Consider the following 15,862-nt stretch of genomic DNA (forward strand, 5'->3'; position numbering starts at 1 on the left):
ACATATTCATGAGTTCTGTGATTTACATATTCATACAACACTCAAACATCAGTTTTGCATTTTTTCCCGCCATCACTCAGAGATAGTGGCTAATGTGCTCTGGTGTAAAGCATTGCCATGTATTTTTATAATAAATAAGAATAATATGGATGATAAATATGATGTACATTAGACTGAAACAAATGTATTCAGAACCTAAAGCCAATATCTTGTAATTTGATTTGTAATCGTCAGAACTAGGGTTGTAAAATTAATAATAGGTAAAAAAAAAAATAAGACAATAAAAAATTAATCTAGTTAATTTCCTCTTATTTGTATGTAAGTGCTGTAATTTTCCTACCTCCAGAGCAATTCGTGCTTAAAGTACCACTTTGTTTTTGCAAACCTCAACTGTATAATGGACTATAGGCCAGTTATGTTCAATAAGATGGACATAAATAATATATCGACTTCTACAGTCTATTCAATGCTTTACCCATCTGCCACAAAAATGTAATGTCTTTCAATTATTTTTATTAGGGGGCTTTTCTATATATGTGGTTTGATTACTAAATCAGCATGTTTTAATTAATGTATTTCATTAATTCAGTCTTAATCATTGACAGCCCCGGTCTGAACCCTTTTTTAAATGGTTTAATTTTAGAATTAATTGTTGTGTTTGAAGTTCAAATTAAATTGACCATTCCTAATACTGCTGCTGAGAACTACAAAAATAATTAACATTAAATGTTACTAGTGTGATTTGATCATAAAAACAGAACTTTTTATAAAATCAGGATAAGAGGCATGCCATGTATGGAAATATTGAACATATTAAGAAATGTGTATGATTGATCATCAACAGCACACTACTAACAGAAATTCCAGGGAAAAACATATGCAGAATTCCCTTTGTTGCTGCTCATTTGAAATAGTCTTGTTGGATCGTATGTTGCCTTGCTGGACATCCATGTTCTTTGTGTTCAAGAATGTGTCATTGCCTGTGTGAGACTTCATTTCTGTACCGCAGAAATACGTTTCACATGTGAAACGCATGTTTTACACTGTTCAGAGCTAGTCTATTCAAAAGCCAATACATCTAAATGTGCATCTCAATGTTTTTTTTTTGGAGATTCTTGCAGCACTGTTTGATCTAAAATGTGCAATTAAAGTTATTTTACATGTATAGTGGAATGAAGAAAATGCATTTCAGTGCTTAAGTGTTACTTTTCAGTTTCGTTAAAGTGTTTTAGCCTTAAATTTGAGAAAAGTTAACACTTGTTTGAAAGACTGCAGAATTGTCTCTTTTACAGACATTTTTGAATGTATTTTTTTCTCTCAGTACTTTTAAATCTGTTTTTATGATTGAGTTTTTGTTTCTTTTTCTTTAATTTTCTGTTGCACTGTGACAGAAATAACTGGGGTGAGGATAATGAGGGCGCACAGATGAATATCATATATTCATTATAATTTAGCCTCAATATGTTCAGTTAGATTTCACTTTACATCCTCATCTTGTTTTTCAATAAATTTAAATGTAAATACAAGCTTGGCTGAATGCTGATTTTGTCTCATTGGCTATTAACATTGTCACACGACCTCATCACATCGCATGTTTAATTCTGTATTTAATGTCCAGTGATCAATACAAATTAATTGGAATATTGTAATGTAAACAAGAGATTGCTCAAATTAATTCTGATTTTCATTACACTGGAAATAGAAGGTCTGACACATTGCATTGTGGGATACAGTATGTCATGCAGGGTTATTTCTGTGCTTACAGAAAATGAGCATGCTTACATTACAGAAACTACATTTTTGCAGACTGCATGAGATCTTACGTGCCCATAGTTTAAGCAACATGACTAACAATATTCTGGATCTGACTGAATAAAGAAATCAAGACAATGAGATTTTAAATAATTCATTACTGAAGCACTTAAAGTTAATTCATTTACACAGTGCAATTGTTTAAAAACTGTTGATAGTCACTATTTAGGCATAGGGTCAGGAAATATACTAATTAAAAATCAATTATTTAAGAGTCATCAGTTAATATGGCCTTTACACAATACATACTTACAGCTTCAGGTTTTTTTTGGCACCATTCACACAGAAATTCCTGAAACACAACTAAGACTTTTCAAACAACCAAAAAGTTGACAAGACTGAACAGGTCGAATAAAATCAATCACAATGATTCAAGAAAAGATTCTTCACAGGAGATAGACATATTTATATGGTAGGGTTTATGTTTCATTACCTCCTTAAATAAATATCAAAATGCAAGTCTTAAATTATATTTGATTTTCAACATTTTGATCTAAGAGGAAGATATTCCTTTTAAATATTTACTATAGACAAAGTAAAAAAATGTATTTATTTCACAGCAAGTCTACAAACTAGATTTTGGGGCGTCCAAACAGTCCTGGAGGGCCACTGTCCTGCAGAGTTTAGCTCCAGCTTACCTCAACACACCTGACTGGAAGTTTCTAGTATGCCTAATAAGACCTTGATTAGCTGGTTCAGGTGTGTTTAATTGGGATTGGAGATGAACTCTGCAGGAGCAGGATTGGACAGCCCTGCTTTAGACAGGCAGCAAGGACTAATACAAGATGGGAAAAATGTGCAGTGATCTATGGTAAATTATCCATATTCTAAAAGCCTGTGATCAAGTGTTGTTCTTAGCCAGTGGTTTGCAGAGTGAGATCACACGCTGGGCTGCAGTCGGGTCACGCTCTGTTTCTGCTGGTTATATCTGCGGAAGAAAGCTTTTCCGAACTCATATGTGCTGATCATAATAGCACATGCCGGAGCCACTTTAATCAGCCTTGGCATAAAACCTGAGGATGAGAAAAAGAGTGTACCACTGAGACATCTAGTGTTGATTTGAAAATCAAGGTACCAAAAACAACTGAAAACAATTCAGAATCGTATAGTTAAACTAAAACACACACACTATATAAAATGTAATATAGTGTAATATAGTAATATAAAAAGTACTGTGCAAAAGTCTTAGGCCACCACCATCTTTGTTGTTTTTTAGCAATGTTTTAATGACCGTCCATTTTATTTTTTGGTCTTTATTACGATACAAACTGAAAACAGTAAATATGTACACAAAATGGCTTCTTTAAGTAAAAATCAGTATTTAGTGTGACCTCCTGGACTTCTTCCATTTCGAAAAGAACATATAAGAAACTTCTCATCATATTTTGAAAGTTTTCTTGGCCTTCCAGTCCTTTTCCATTTCATTTAGGTTTAAGAGAGCCAGGTTCCTGCTATTGCCTATAGAAGTCTTTTTTTTTCTGTTTTATAATACTGCATACAAATTTCCTGTATTTTCTGGTTATATTCTAAAAAAGAGACTGAAAAATAATTATATATGGTCATTATACCATTGCTAAAACAACATCTAATGGTGGCCTAAGACTTTTGCACAGTACTGTATATATTAAAAAAAAAAAAATCTTAGTGACCTCAAATGTTTAAACGCTAGTGTATATATATATATACACACACACACATACACACATACATATTATATATATTTATTTATTTATCTCCTATTTATTTATTTACCTGCAAATAGTCCTGATACTCCATTTTCGGCAACTATCCTTTTCATCACATTATATGTGCTGGATGAGACTTGTGAGGACACTACACAGAAAATACTACACATTAATGTCATATTCTGATCTGATTACACAGGTAACAGGAAGCTGAAAATCCCAATGATGGAAAATTTGATACTTACATTTCATTGTCTGCAGTTCACCCAGTTCTACCTGTCGTTTTGTCTTGACCACATCAAATGGGAGTGTGACGATCGACGCAAACTAAAACAAGAAAATACAGGTACCTTACAGGCCAAATACATTCTGGATACATCAAAATATGTTTTGCGTGATGGGATCACATTGGACCCCATATATACTTGTATTTAACAAGTGTTAGCATCAGTAAATGGGGCCCATGAGAGCTTTGATGATGGAGGTGTAAATCACAGACTCACCGATCCAGACAGCGCTCCAGCTGTGAATGTGATGGCAAAGGTTGGATCTGTACAGCTGTTGTATTCACAGAGCCAGGCTTTACCCTTCTCATAGTTAAACCAGTACATTGCTGAGGAAAAACACAGAAAGTCAGATAAGAAATTAGGAAATAGCAGCAAACATGACACATTCAAAGAGTTGTATGAATGTATATGAGACTCCTTAAAAATATGCTCAAATGGTAAATGTTCTGCTATTCCGTAGTACACTACCATTCAAACGTTTTGGGTTGGTAAGATTTTTTTTTATGTTTTTGAAAGTATCTTATACTCACCAAGGCTGCATTTATTTGAACACAAAAAAATAAGAAAATAAATATATATATTAAAAACCGTAATATTGTGAAATATTATTACCATTTAAAATAACCGTTTTCTATTTTGAAGGTGGTGTGTGTGCATTTTAGCGGCATCTAGCGGTGAGGTTGCGAATTGCAACCAACGGCTCAGCAGCACCGTGCTCACCCCTCCCTTTCGAAGCACTGAGAAGCTACGGTGGCCGACACAAAGACAAATATGTCGTTGTCCGAGACAGAAGATAGCCAGGCAAGCAATGAGGTTTCTTCTTACTTCTAACAAAGAACGGTCTCTACTTCTAATAAATCAGACGACTACTACTACTTCTTCGTGGGTATTAATCGTAGTGACGATTCAAGCTGCCTCTAAAAACACCAATGAACATAGAGACGAAACGCGTTCTGTGGAGCAGTTTGTCAATTTAGGGTTACTGTAGAAACATGCCGGCGAAAAATGACAACTTGACATGGGGGGTTGGGGGGGGACCCGCGGTGTATGTAGATAGAAATGGCTCATTCTGAGGTAATAAATACATAACGGTTCATTATGTAAGGTCTTTATACACCACTGAAAACATAGTTATGTATTTTATATTGCATTTCTGTCAATAGATCCTCCTAAATTTTACACATTTTAATACATTTTAAAATGTAATTTATTCCTGTTGAATTTTCAGCAGCAGTTTCAGCAGAAAACATCCATCAGAATTCACACTCAGAACTATCAGTTTTATATTACTTTTAGTATTTTTATAATAGTTTTGGGTTTGCAAATCAAGTGCTTCAAAATGTGAAGTCTGAAATGTTAAGGCTGTGTGTGTTTCACCTGAGAAAGGGACATCTCGGAGCAGCGTGGGTCCCCAACCCCTCCACAGAGACCGCCAGCCCTCGCTGCGCAACGATGACTGGATCACGGCGCTCAGCTCTCGGTACGACTGTTTCTCAGCCTGCATCTTTGTGCGGATCAGCTCCAGGGGGCTGATTACTGTGGCCGAACCCACTGACACATGCAGAAAACTCACGTGAAGCCAGGCGCACTTTGATATAGAAGGTCAGCATGTGGAGAAAAGGTCAAACACTTAATTAGCGGGGTTAAATGTTACCTCTTGCAATAGCGCCGGACAACAGTGGGGCCAGGTCCGATCGGTCTCCCATCCTGACCTTGAGAACAGCACACAGCTGATCATAACATGTGAAATAGATCACAGTCGCGGGCACTGCCATCATTCTGTAAAGTAAAACCATTTTATCATTTGTGTTCCTACAGAGGCCCTAAAGGGACATGGTAATGGAAAAAGAAAAATTATGTCAATGCTTTTGCATTCTCTCACAAATGTTTTGCGTTCCCCCGAAAAATTTCTCAGGGTAATGCAGAAGTTTTGCAAGTGAACACAAAGTTTCGCAAGTGAAAGCACAGTTTCTTGCGGGAACGCAAAAGTTCTCAGATGGAATGCAAAGTTTCTTGGGGTAACACAAAAGTTTTGTGAATGCACAAACGCACAGTTTCTTGGGGGAATGCAAATATTTTTTTCGAGTAAACGGAAAGTTTCTTTGGGGAATGCAAATTTTTTTCAAACACCAAGTTTCTCTGGGGAACGCAAAAATGTTTTAAAGTTAATGCAAAGTTTCTTGGGGGAATGCACACGTTTTCAGAGGTAAATGCAAAAGCACGCTCCATTTTTTTTTTTCAAGTATACGCGTTCCCCTAAGAAACTGTGCGTTCACTTGCTAAACTTTTTCATTTCCCTCTGAAAATGTATGCGTTCCCCCAAGAAACATAAATGTATGTTCCCCCAAGAAATGTTGCAAAAAAATTTAAGTATACGCACAGTTTCTTGGGGGAACACAAAAGTTTTGCAAGTTTTTTGGGGGTTTTGCTAGTAAACGCAACATTTCTTGGGGGAAGACAAAATTTTGCAAGTGAACGCAAAGTTTCTTGGGAGAACGGAAAGTTTCTCTGGGGAACACAAATGTTTTGCGAGTGAACGCAAAAGTTTTGACATATATTCTCCCATTTCATATTTTTTCCACTACCATGTCCCTTTAGGGGCTCCATAGTGTCCCAGTAAACCTCATTTGGGTTCAGAAATCTTTAGAAATGTAACTGAACACTCACAGCGTTGGAGGAAGGCCGCTCCATAGTGACCTGATTCCTTCCATACGTATAATCTTAATAAAGGCATCCTAGAACAGAGCATTTGAATGAGTTAAACCAATCTGTAATATTTATATACTTAATGTTATCATCATAGGTGAAGAGTAACTGGATTCACATTTTACAATTTTATATGGTTTAGCTTACCAAAGTGCCATTGAAATGACCAGGTGCTTTGTACCATGCCTTTGAATTGCCATTGTCACAGACGCATATATGATCCATCAGGCCATTACAGTACACAAAACATTTTCCTGCCAGTCATCAAAAAATGAATAAGCAAGGTTTCCTATCAACATTTGACTTAATTTGAACGGGAAGTAGCTCAAGCGTACCTTTGGGAAAAGGATTCTTTTGTGCCTGCAGTCTGATCTTCACCACATCCAGAGGTGTTACTGTGAACGTGAAGGTAATAGCATAAATTATTATTATATTGTTATATTTTAATAGTAAAATAAAAGTGTCTGCTAAATGAATACACTGTCGTTCAAAGGTTTGGGATCAGTAGGTTTATTTATATTTTTGAAAGAAGTCTCGTGTTCACCAAGACTTCATTTGTTTATGAAAAATACAGTAAAAACAGTAATATTGTGAAATATTATTACAATTTAAAATTACTGTTTTCTATTTTAATATATTTTAAAATGTCATTTATTCCTGTGATGGCAAAGCTGAATTTTCAGCATCATTACTCCAGTCTTCAGTGTCACATGATCCTTCAGAAATCATTCTAATATGCTGATTTGCTGCTCAAGAAACATTTCTTATTATTATCAATTTAGAAAACATTGTGCTGGTTAATATTTTTGTGGAAACCGTGATACATTCTTTGAATAAAACGTTGAAAAGAACAGCATTTATTTCAAACAAAAATCTTTTATAACATTATAAATATTGTTTACCCTCACTTTTGATCAATTTAATGCATCCTTCCTGAATAAAAGTATTAATTTCTTTAAGACTGACAGACTGTTCAAAGACATGATACAGACTATTAATAGCCTGTCATTAGTTAGATTCACAGTTTGCCTTAACATTGTCATTTGCTAAAAATCTAAACAAAATGAGTGTTTTTCAGCACAACAAGCCCAGTGTCATCTGAACATGCAGTATTAACCCTAAAATGCACAGAATGAAGTTAAATTGGCTATATTTTCTATATTAAGTTTCTCATTTAAGAGACCTTTAATTCAGGGCATCTTTATAATCTGTTTGCCAGATTGTTTTCATAATTTTTATATTATTATATTTAATATTTAAAAGGATTATTTTCTCACATTTATTATCTATATGTAATTGCTTATTGGCTATATTAAATATCTTATTCTTATGTGTAATTAGTTAAAAATTATATCAAGCTGTCACTTAGCAGATACTTTTCTATGCAAATCAATTTACAGTACAGTATTTTTAATGATACACAAAATCTAAATTGTAAATATACTGTCTTTGAAACTAAATTTATTGCCATTGACAAAATAAGTACTGTTACAAAAAAACTATATAATTCTGGCCCATGTTGCATAAGGTGGGATAAGTTAGTATATTTATATGTGTTATATTTATTTATTAGGATCTGGACAAAATCCACATTCTCTTACCAAACAGTGACGTAATAATTGCCCCAGAGCAAGACGCAATCATCTGCTGGAAGGGTGTAATGTCCCCCTTGGGTCCTGAAGAACTTTTCTGAGAGTTCATCTCAACGTCTGCGATGTAAAGAAAATTCATATAGATCTGGATTCACAAACTACGTTAACTTCAATGTTTAGTGACTGACAGCCGTGTCCCAATAATAAAACTTGTTGATCAAGCTCACACTTACCTTGGCTCCTAACAGATATGAACACAAACCGCTCTTATTGCAGTGACCTTTATCAGTTATCATTACAACTGCCACCTGCTGAGTTTCCAAATGGTGCAATTAGAAAAACTATGTAACCCCTAAAGAAAAAAGCAATGTCATCAGTGCAAACCAAAGATATGAATAAATTCACATGATTCATATGGAGTTTCACGCTACTACACTAGTGTGCGCCATTGCGTTTCCTCAACTCTGACATGTGTTTATCGAGCGGTGTGTTTGGGGCAGCAGATTCGTTACTTCCGGCTATTTAAATTTCGCCATTGGACACAATAGTAAACTCATTGACGTAACAGTTTATCGAACTCATATTTTATATATTTAGCAGTAATTCCCTATTTATATTCTACATAAAATTCAGGCTGTTTATATTGGTGTAATTGACATTAAATATAAACTTTTTGTGGAGCTGTTTTTTGAAACGTCAAAAAATATACGTCGAAATGTCTTTCATGAATTCCAAGATTTGCAGCAGGTTTTGTGGGAGTGGAGAGACCTCTCGAGCGGGAAAATGGAAACGGGCTGCTTCGAGTGTTTGTTATGAAGATATTTACAAACAATGGAGCCATTTAACGCAGTCTTGTGTTTTTAGTTTAGTGTTTTAATCAACCAACACCTTTGAGTAATGCTGCTATATGTGGGCGGTGTAACTAGCTGGTTTAGCCGGGTTTAACCGTCTCTAACCGTTGGAACAAATAGCTCAATGATGAAGCACGAATCTTTCTCCAGGTGTAAAGACCGAGGTGCTGTGAATCTCTTTTAATTAACTTTCTATTGACCTGTATCGCTATTATTATTATTATTTCTTAAAAGTCGCCTCCGATAGTAATGCTTTAGGAAAGTTGCTTGCTTTTGTTACTCAGTATGTATACTGAATATGTATGCACATAGTATAAGTATGTACATGTATGTCTAATTGTGCTGTATTGATCTTCACAGATTCAAAACTAGAGGGACATAATAGTGCATCATCTAAAAGCAAAATTAAACCAGCATGTGATGCTCTTCAGAACAAACCCTTTAAAGGGAGAATATTTTACTTGGATCTGCCATGGAATATGAAAACACAGCTCTTGGAAAATGACATCAAAACACTTGGTGGTGTAAGTGCAGTTCATTGTTTACTGTCTTAAAATATTTCATGTTTGAGGCTATTGTGCACATAATGTAAGTATTTTCACATACAGGAAGATAATGCTTTTAAATGAGTAAAATTAGACAGCTGTCACTTTTGAGAGTTGTTTATCAACAAAACTATTTTAATAAGCTTTAGGATGTTTACAACATATTTGTTCACTTTCTCTTGATATAAATCAGACTGCAATTTCATCTGCTTTATTTAAACAGTGTGTTATATGTTTTATCTCTGTTTCTGGTTAAGAATAAAGCAATAATAGTCTGGAACTTAACTCATGATAATGTTGACCATGCACATTTCATAACAGGTGAAGTAACATTTTATATGTTCTGTTCATCAGACAGTGGAAAAGTTCTTCAGTAAGGAGATCAAGTATCTTGTGTCCAGTAAGCCGGAGGCTCGTTATGCCCAGCGTCTCCTGCCGGACTCCCCAGCACCCAGTCCGGATTCTGGCGTCAGCTCTCCTCATCCCAGCAGCAGGAGGGAAAGCCACGGGCACAGAGGCAGCTCTCAGGGAGTCACAGATACGGTTAGTCAGGGTGTCTTTTTGTTGCGCTGTGAAAAAGTTTTGTTTTGGGGTTCCTTAAGTCAAAGAAAACCAAAAGCATTTTAAAGTTGTAATTTACAGTCCTTAAAATTGTATTAAAATGTTTAAAGTCTTTAAAATGTCATTGTAAATTTATACAACCAACATCATGTTTTTATATTTATGCTCAACTCTAAAGTATTATATTAGCTATAAATAGCTTTTTGTGAGTTAAAAATTCTCATCCAGTAATTATGAATGACCTCAAATTGTCTTTTTTATGGTTAAAGGGTTAGTTCACCCAAAAATAAAAATTCTGTCATTAATTACTTACCCTCATGTCGTTCTCACCCGTAAGACCTTCGTTCATCTTCGGAACACTAATTAAGATATTTTTGATAAAATCCGATGGCTCAGTGAGGCCTCTATTGCCAGCAAGATAATTAACACTTTTAGTGCCCAGAAAGATACTAAAGACATGTTTAAAACAGTTCATGTGACTGCAGTGTTTCAACCTTAATGTTAAGAAGCGACGAGAATGCTTTTTATGTGTAAAAAAACAAAACAAAATAACAACTTTATTCAATGATATTTAGTGATGGGCGATTTCAAACAAAGCTTCATGAAGCAGTGTTTTGAAATCGTCCATCACATTGAAAGTGTTAATTATCTTGCTGTCAATGGAGGCCTCACTGAGCCATCCGATTTTATCAAAAATATTTTAATTTGTGTTCCAAAGATGAACAAAGGTCTCATGGGTGTGGAACGACATGAGGGTGAGTAATTAATGACAGAATTTTCATTTTTGGGTGAACTAACCCTTTAAATATTGTTTAAACAGATGTTATCTCTGCTGAGTAACATAATTATTAGCATAATCGCTTGTGTGTCTCTTCGGCTTGCATTTTGTGATTTTCACTCTCTTAAGCTAAATATTCATCATATCAACAGTACATTTAAAAGATCGAACATTGTAGTGAAGAGTTTAGATGTTTATTTGAACGTATATTTTGTTATTAATATACTATGGCCTGGTTTTTACAGACAGGGCTTAGATCAAGCCAGGATTAGACCTTAGCTCAATTAGGACATTTAATTAGCTTTTATAAACATGCCTTTAAAAAAAATATTTACTGATGTGCATCTTGAGACAAAACAATGGCTCTGACATATTTTAAGATATGTCAGTGCCAGTGGCTTTCAGTTAAAACAGCTCAAACATGCATTTTAGTCTAGGACTAGGCTTAAGCCTTATCTGTGAAATCGGGGGTGAATATTGATTTGTGATATTCTGCAATGCTTTAAATATTATCATATTTTTTCATGAATAGAAAGTTCAAAAGAACAGTATTTATTTGAAATACATTTTTTTGTAGCAATGTAAAAGTCTTTACTGTCACTTTTGGTGAATTTAATGCATCCTCGTTGAATAAAAGTGTTTTTGTTTTGTTTTTTTACCGACCTCAAACTTTTAAATGGTAGTTTTTTGGGGGAAAACACTGACATGTTTTGTTGTGCTGGAAATTCACAGGCGGCTATAAGTCGAGGCAAATCTCTTGTGGAAAGAGTCGTTAAGGAACAAGTGAGTCAATCTTATCAAGCCTTGTTTGTTTGTGAATGAACTGTGTGCAGCAGTCCTGAGTAGTTTATCAGTGATCTGAATGAGTGATTTAGGGTTTTCTGTTCTGTTATAGGAACGGGTTCAGATGAATGGGATCCTGGCCAATGCTGTGGAATGGGGGGTCAAAGTCCTGCATGTTGATGGTATCATCATTATCACCATCATTAGCACTTTTGTTTTGTTATACAAGTGAGATGTAGTTTCGGTATTTCATGGTGTTTCATGCTTGACTTCCAAACAGATGTTATTTCTTACATTGACAAGAAGAAAGCAAAAGTCATTGCGGTGAATGCAGCTAATCCAGTGGTTAAAGGAGCTGTGAGTATTTTTGTTTTTCTATTATTCTTTTGATACAAAGAACTAATTGAACAAATTTAAAATTCATCCATTAAAAAAAAACTTATTGTTCAACCACTTTTCTGATCTATTGGGTTGGATGTGTGCCCCTCAGAGTTTTTGGTAGTTTAATGCCCTGTTTTAAAGACTAAGCTAAAACATTTTAACATTTTAACATTTACTAGAAAATTACAAGGCCCAAGCAGAATCTGCACAAGTTAATTTCTGCCCAGATTGTGTTGGGAAACCTGTGGAATGTAATATGGTTGTCTGAAGAGAGATCTGTGGAGCTCCAGATTCTGTCCAGGGCTGCATATGAATGTTATTTGTGTGTATATTCAGTTTATCACTCTTTATTTTTAGGCTAGCATTCAGCACACAGAGAAAAATACATATCAGAGACACAATGGTAAGTACAAAAGAACCAATCGGTTTTAATTTGTTGCGTCTTCCAGTTGAAAAATGTTAATTGAACATATTATATAAATTCTTTCATTAACTTTAATTATTTTGTTTTTTATTTCCAGCTGGAAGAATTCGTCGACCATTTGTGAAAGTGGAAGACTCAAGCAGGTGTGTTTTCTTAGTTTATTTAGTTGTGTTTTATCGTTAATGTTATTGATCAAGTTTCATAACAATCTACAATGGTTTTTGCAGGCATTATCGTCCCATCTACCTTCCCGTGCCCAACATGCCTGTGTGCAACCTCCGCTCTCTTCCACCCTGCAGTCCATTCCTAGTGGAGGAACATGGGAAAGATGATACGAAGAAGAAACAGAAAGAGCAAAGGTAGATTGAGCATAAATTACATGCCGTAATGTTATTGTCAAGTTTTTTTGTGAGTGTGAATGAGAATCTTTGTTTTGCTTTAGGTCTGGAGGGGAACGAGGGAAGAAAGAGAGGCGCAGAGAAAAGAAGAAGGGAGGATACTGTGAGTGCTGTGAGGTCAAATTCGACAACCTAAAAGCGGTACGTGTTGGAAAAAATACAAAGCCACTCTGTTTTAAAGCTCATACAACAAATGTTGATTATTGTCCTCTGAAACAAAAACAGTGTCTGACCTTTTTGACCTTCTGACCACCAGCATTTGGAGAGTAAGCAGCATCAGGCTTTCTCAAAGAGTGAGGAGTACAGAGTTGTGGATCGAATCACTGCGGGACTGACCTGTGACCTCATGAACATCAGCACTCACTGCAGAAGGTACAAACATGTCATTAAAATTATATATTTCTTCATCCTGTTCGGCCTGAATGCAATTAGACGAACATTTTTTGGTCCTGAGACTTCCACAGAAGATATATGTAAAACTTTTTTAATATTTAGACCATTTCTATTATTGGTTGATCAGGATGTGAAGAGAGTATAACCAGTATAACAAAGTGTTTTTGAAAAACATTGCCTACCCTACCTTTAATTGAGAGATTTATTTATTTTTTAATAATTGACATACTGTACCTGATATATATATATATATCCAAATGAATCAATATTGAATCGAGAGCTTGAGAAATGGAAATGAATCGATTTGTGAAATCTGTCAGTGCTCAGCCCTATTTTATTTGCTTATTGTTATATAATGACAACGCCACTTCAATGTCTCTCTGCCATAGGGTGAAATGCAGTACATCAACCCCTCTTCTGTGTGCTGGAGCCATGTTGCCAGTAAAGGAAGATGTGGGATCTGTGAATGTTGATTGGAAACCGAAAAGCGAAGGGTCTTTGCTTTGGGACTCTACAGCAAAGCACTCTCTTTCAGAACAGATCACAGGAAAACCTCTTGTGGTTCGCAAACGCAGCAGGGGCCAGTGTGAATTCCCTTTTAGCAACAGGGACAGCTTGTTTGACCAGTCCGACATTCCGGAGAAATCCCAGTCCAAGCGTGGATCCTTTGAGTGGGAATTCCACTTGCGATCTGCTGTGCGGAAATCTGAAGGTGCATCTTTTCTCAGCAGAGAGCAGAACTCTGACTCTAATGCATTTGAATGCAGGACAGAACAACAAACCAGGACAAACCCTGACACGCACCCAGCTCAAGAGTTCAGTGAAACAAACCGAGAAACAGTAACTGGAAATAAATACTTTAGGACTAACTGCAGTGAAATTTATACGCATAGTATGCCTGAAAATCAAGTTGAAAATTCAGCTCTTTGGCCTTTAGCCATCACAGAACCCGAACCGGACCATGACAGCCCGTCTAATTCACTGCAACGGAAGGTTCGGAATGTCAGACCCAGAAGAAGGCAAATACCAGCCTTGCACATTGAATCCAGTAAAGAAAGAGAATCATTGAGCTCTCTTTCACCTGTTAAACCTGTACAGGAGTGTGAGAACCCACCAGTGTCTGTCCCGGACCTGTGGCAGCTCTTTCAGTCCAGTGACAACATGGATGAAGACTTTAAGGGTTTTTGAGATTAACGCTGGTTAGAGAAACTGAAGAGTGGAGAACACGTATGTATGTGTTATAAAGGTTATTACTATACCAAATAATATATATATATTAATAGATCTGTGTTTTCTTCCATCAGTAGAATGGAAAACTGCATTCTCACCATACAGGCTTTAAAAGAAAACTTTGATTATAGACTGGAAAAATACCTACTGACTATATAATGAGTGGAGCTACACAGTATGTACATTAATGTTGTGTATGTAATTGAGGGATATAACAGCTATGAGACTGTCTTGAAATGATTTCCTGGTTTCTGTATTAAATTGAAAATATTTTTTTACATTGTTTTTTCTTTTTATTTGTGTCTGTGTATCATGGTTATAAGCACCAGTCTTTTGCACAAAAAAATGTTTAGAAATCTGATTTGTCATGGGAATTTTCTTTTAATCTAACAGATCTCCAGATTGGTTGTTCCAACCTCAGTGTTTCAAGCCTTCATTCAATGTACAGTACTGTTCAAATGTGTGGGGTTAGTAAGATATGTATATATAATAAATGAATACATTTATTTATCAAGGATGTGATAAATTGGTCAGAAGTGACAGGAAAGACTTTAAAATGTTTACAAAAAGTCTATTTCAAATAAATGCTGTTCTTTTGACTTTTCATCATTGTACATCTAACTATTCATCAAAGAATCTTTTAAAAAAAAAATCACGATTTCCACAAAAATATTAACGATACAACGGTTTTCAACATTGATAAGAATAAGAAATGTTTCTTGAACACCAAATCAGCATATTAGAATGATTTCTGAAGGATCATGTGACACTGAAGACTGGAGTAATGATGCTGAAAATTCAGCTTTGCATCACATGAATAAATTACATTTTGAAATATAATAAAATAGAAAACAGCTATTTTAAATTGTAAAATTATTTTACATTACTTTTTTTTGAATGGTAGTGTATGTGGTCCAGTTATCAAGTTTTGTATATGGCATAAAGAATATATAAATATTTCAAACAATATGTTTAATACCAAATTATGAAACCTTTGGATTTGTTTTGAATGACTTCTATAGCCATTTATTGTTAATTTATTTATGTAAATCAATTCTGTGAACCTTGCAGCCACAGTATTTATGATTTTTTTTTTTTTTTTTTTTTAATATTTTCTTCATGCTCTTTACTGGTTAATGTGAACATTATAAAATTATAAATGGATAAAGCATTATTATTATTTCCTGGTGTACCAACGATATGCATTAGTGCATACTACTAATATACATTATCAAGGATTTAACCAAATGTCTGGGGTGGTTATGATGACTGATTCTTATGCGTTATAGTATGCGTTATTATTTTCTAATTTCTACTACGTGGTAATAATATATATCCATATCAACCTCTGTGTTTCGCTGTTCTTGTGCTCAACTGGATGATTTCTGTTTGGCGCAGAAGGTAACAGCAGGTGGAGCGCGCACTACACTACCCGT

At 35.2% G+C, this 15,862-nt stretch overlaps 2 protein-coding genes across 2 annotated transcripts; one reads left to right on the forward strand and one right to left on the reverse strand.

Annotated features, from left to right (window-relative positions):
- Positions 1-1,590: 1,590 nt before the first annotated feature.
- slc25a40 (solute carrier family 25 member 40) lies at positions 1,591-8,568 on the reverse strand. The gene is made up of 11 exons (XM_051864744.1): positions 8,316-8,568; positions 8,092-8,199; positions 6,826-6,885; positions 6,638-6,744; positions 6,452-6,519; positions 5,439-5,563; positions 5,162-5,335; positions 4,001-4,110; positions 3,743-3,824; positions 3,565-3,645; positions 1,591-2,825 (listed from the first exon to the last, which is right to left on the reverse strand). The coding sequence occupies exons 2-11, from the start codon at positions 8,189-8,191 to the stop codon at positions 2,692-2,694; spliced, it is 1,041 nt and encodes a 346-aa protein (XP_051720704.1). The 5' UTR covers positions 8,192-8,199; positions 8,316-8,568; the 3' UTR covers positions 1,591-2,691.
- A 105-nt stretch (positions 8,569-8,673) lies between these two features.
- On the forward strand, positions 8,674-15,030 carry dbf4 (DBF4 zinc finger). The gene is made up of 12 exons (XM_051864685.1): positions 8,674-9,097; positions 9,294-9,457; positions 9,833-10,021; positions 11,550-11,600; positions 11,713-11,782; positions 11,881-11,957; positions 12,339-12,384; positions 12,503-12,548; positions 12,633-12,764; positions 12,848-12,944; positions 13,060-13,175; positions 13,586-15,030. The coding sequence occupies exons 1-12, from the start codon at positions 9,058-9,060 to the stop codon at positions 14,382-14,384; spliced, it is 1,827 nt and encodes a 608-aa protein (XP_051720645.1). The 5' UTR covers positions 8,674-9,057; the 3' UTR covers positions 14,385-15,030.
- Positions 15,031-15,862: the final 832 nt, after the last annotated feature.

The sequence above is a fragment of the Ctenopharyngodon idella genome, chromosome 16 (assembly GCF_019924925.1).
Source record: "Ctenopharyngodon idella isolate HZGC_01 chromosome 16, HZGC01, whole genome shotgun sequence".
Classification (NCBI taxonomy): Eukaryota; Metazoa; Chordata; class Actinopteri; order Cypriniformes; family Xenocyprididae; genus Ctenopharyngodon; species Ctenopharyngodon idella.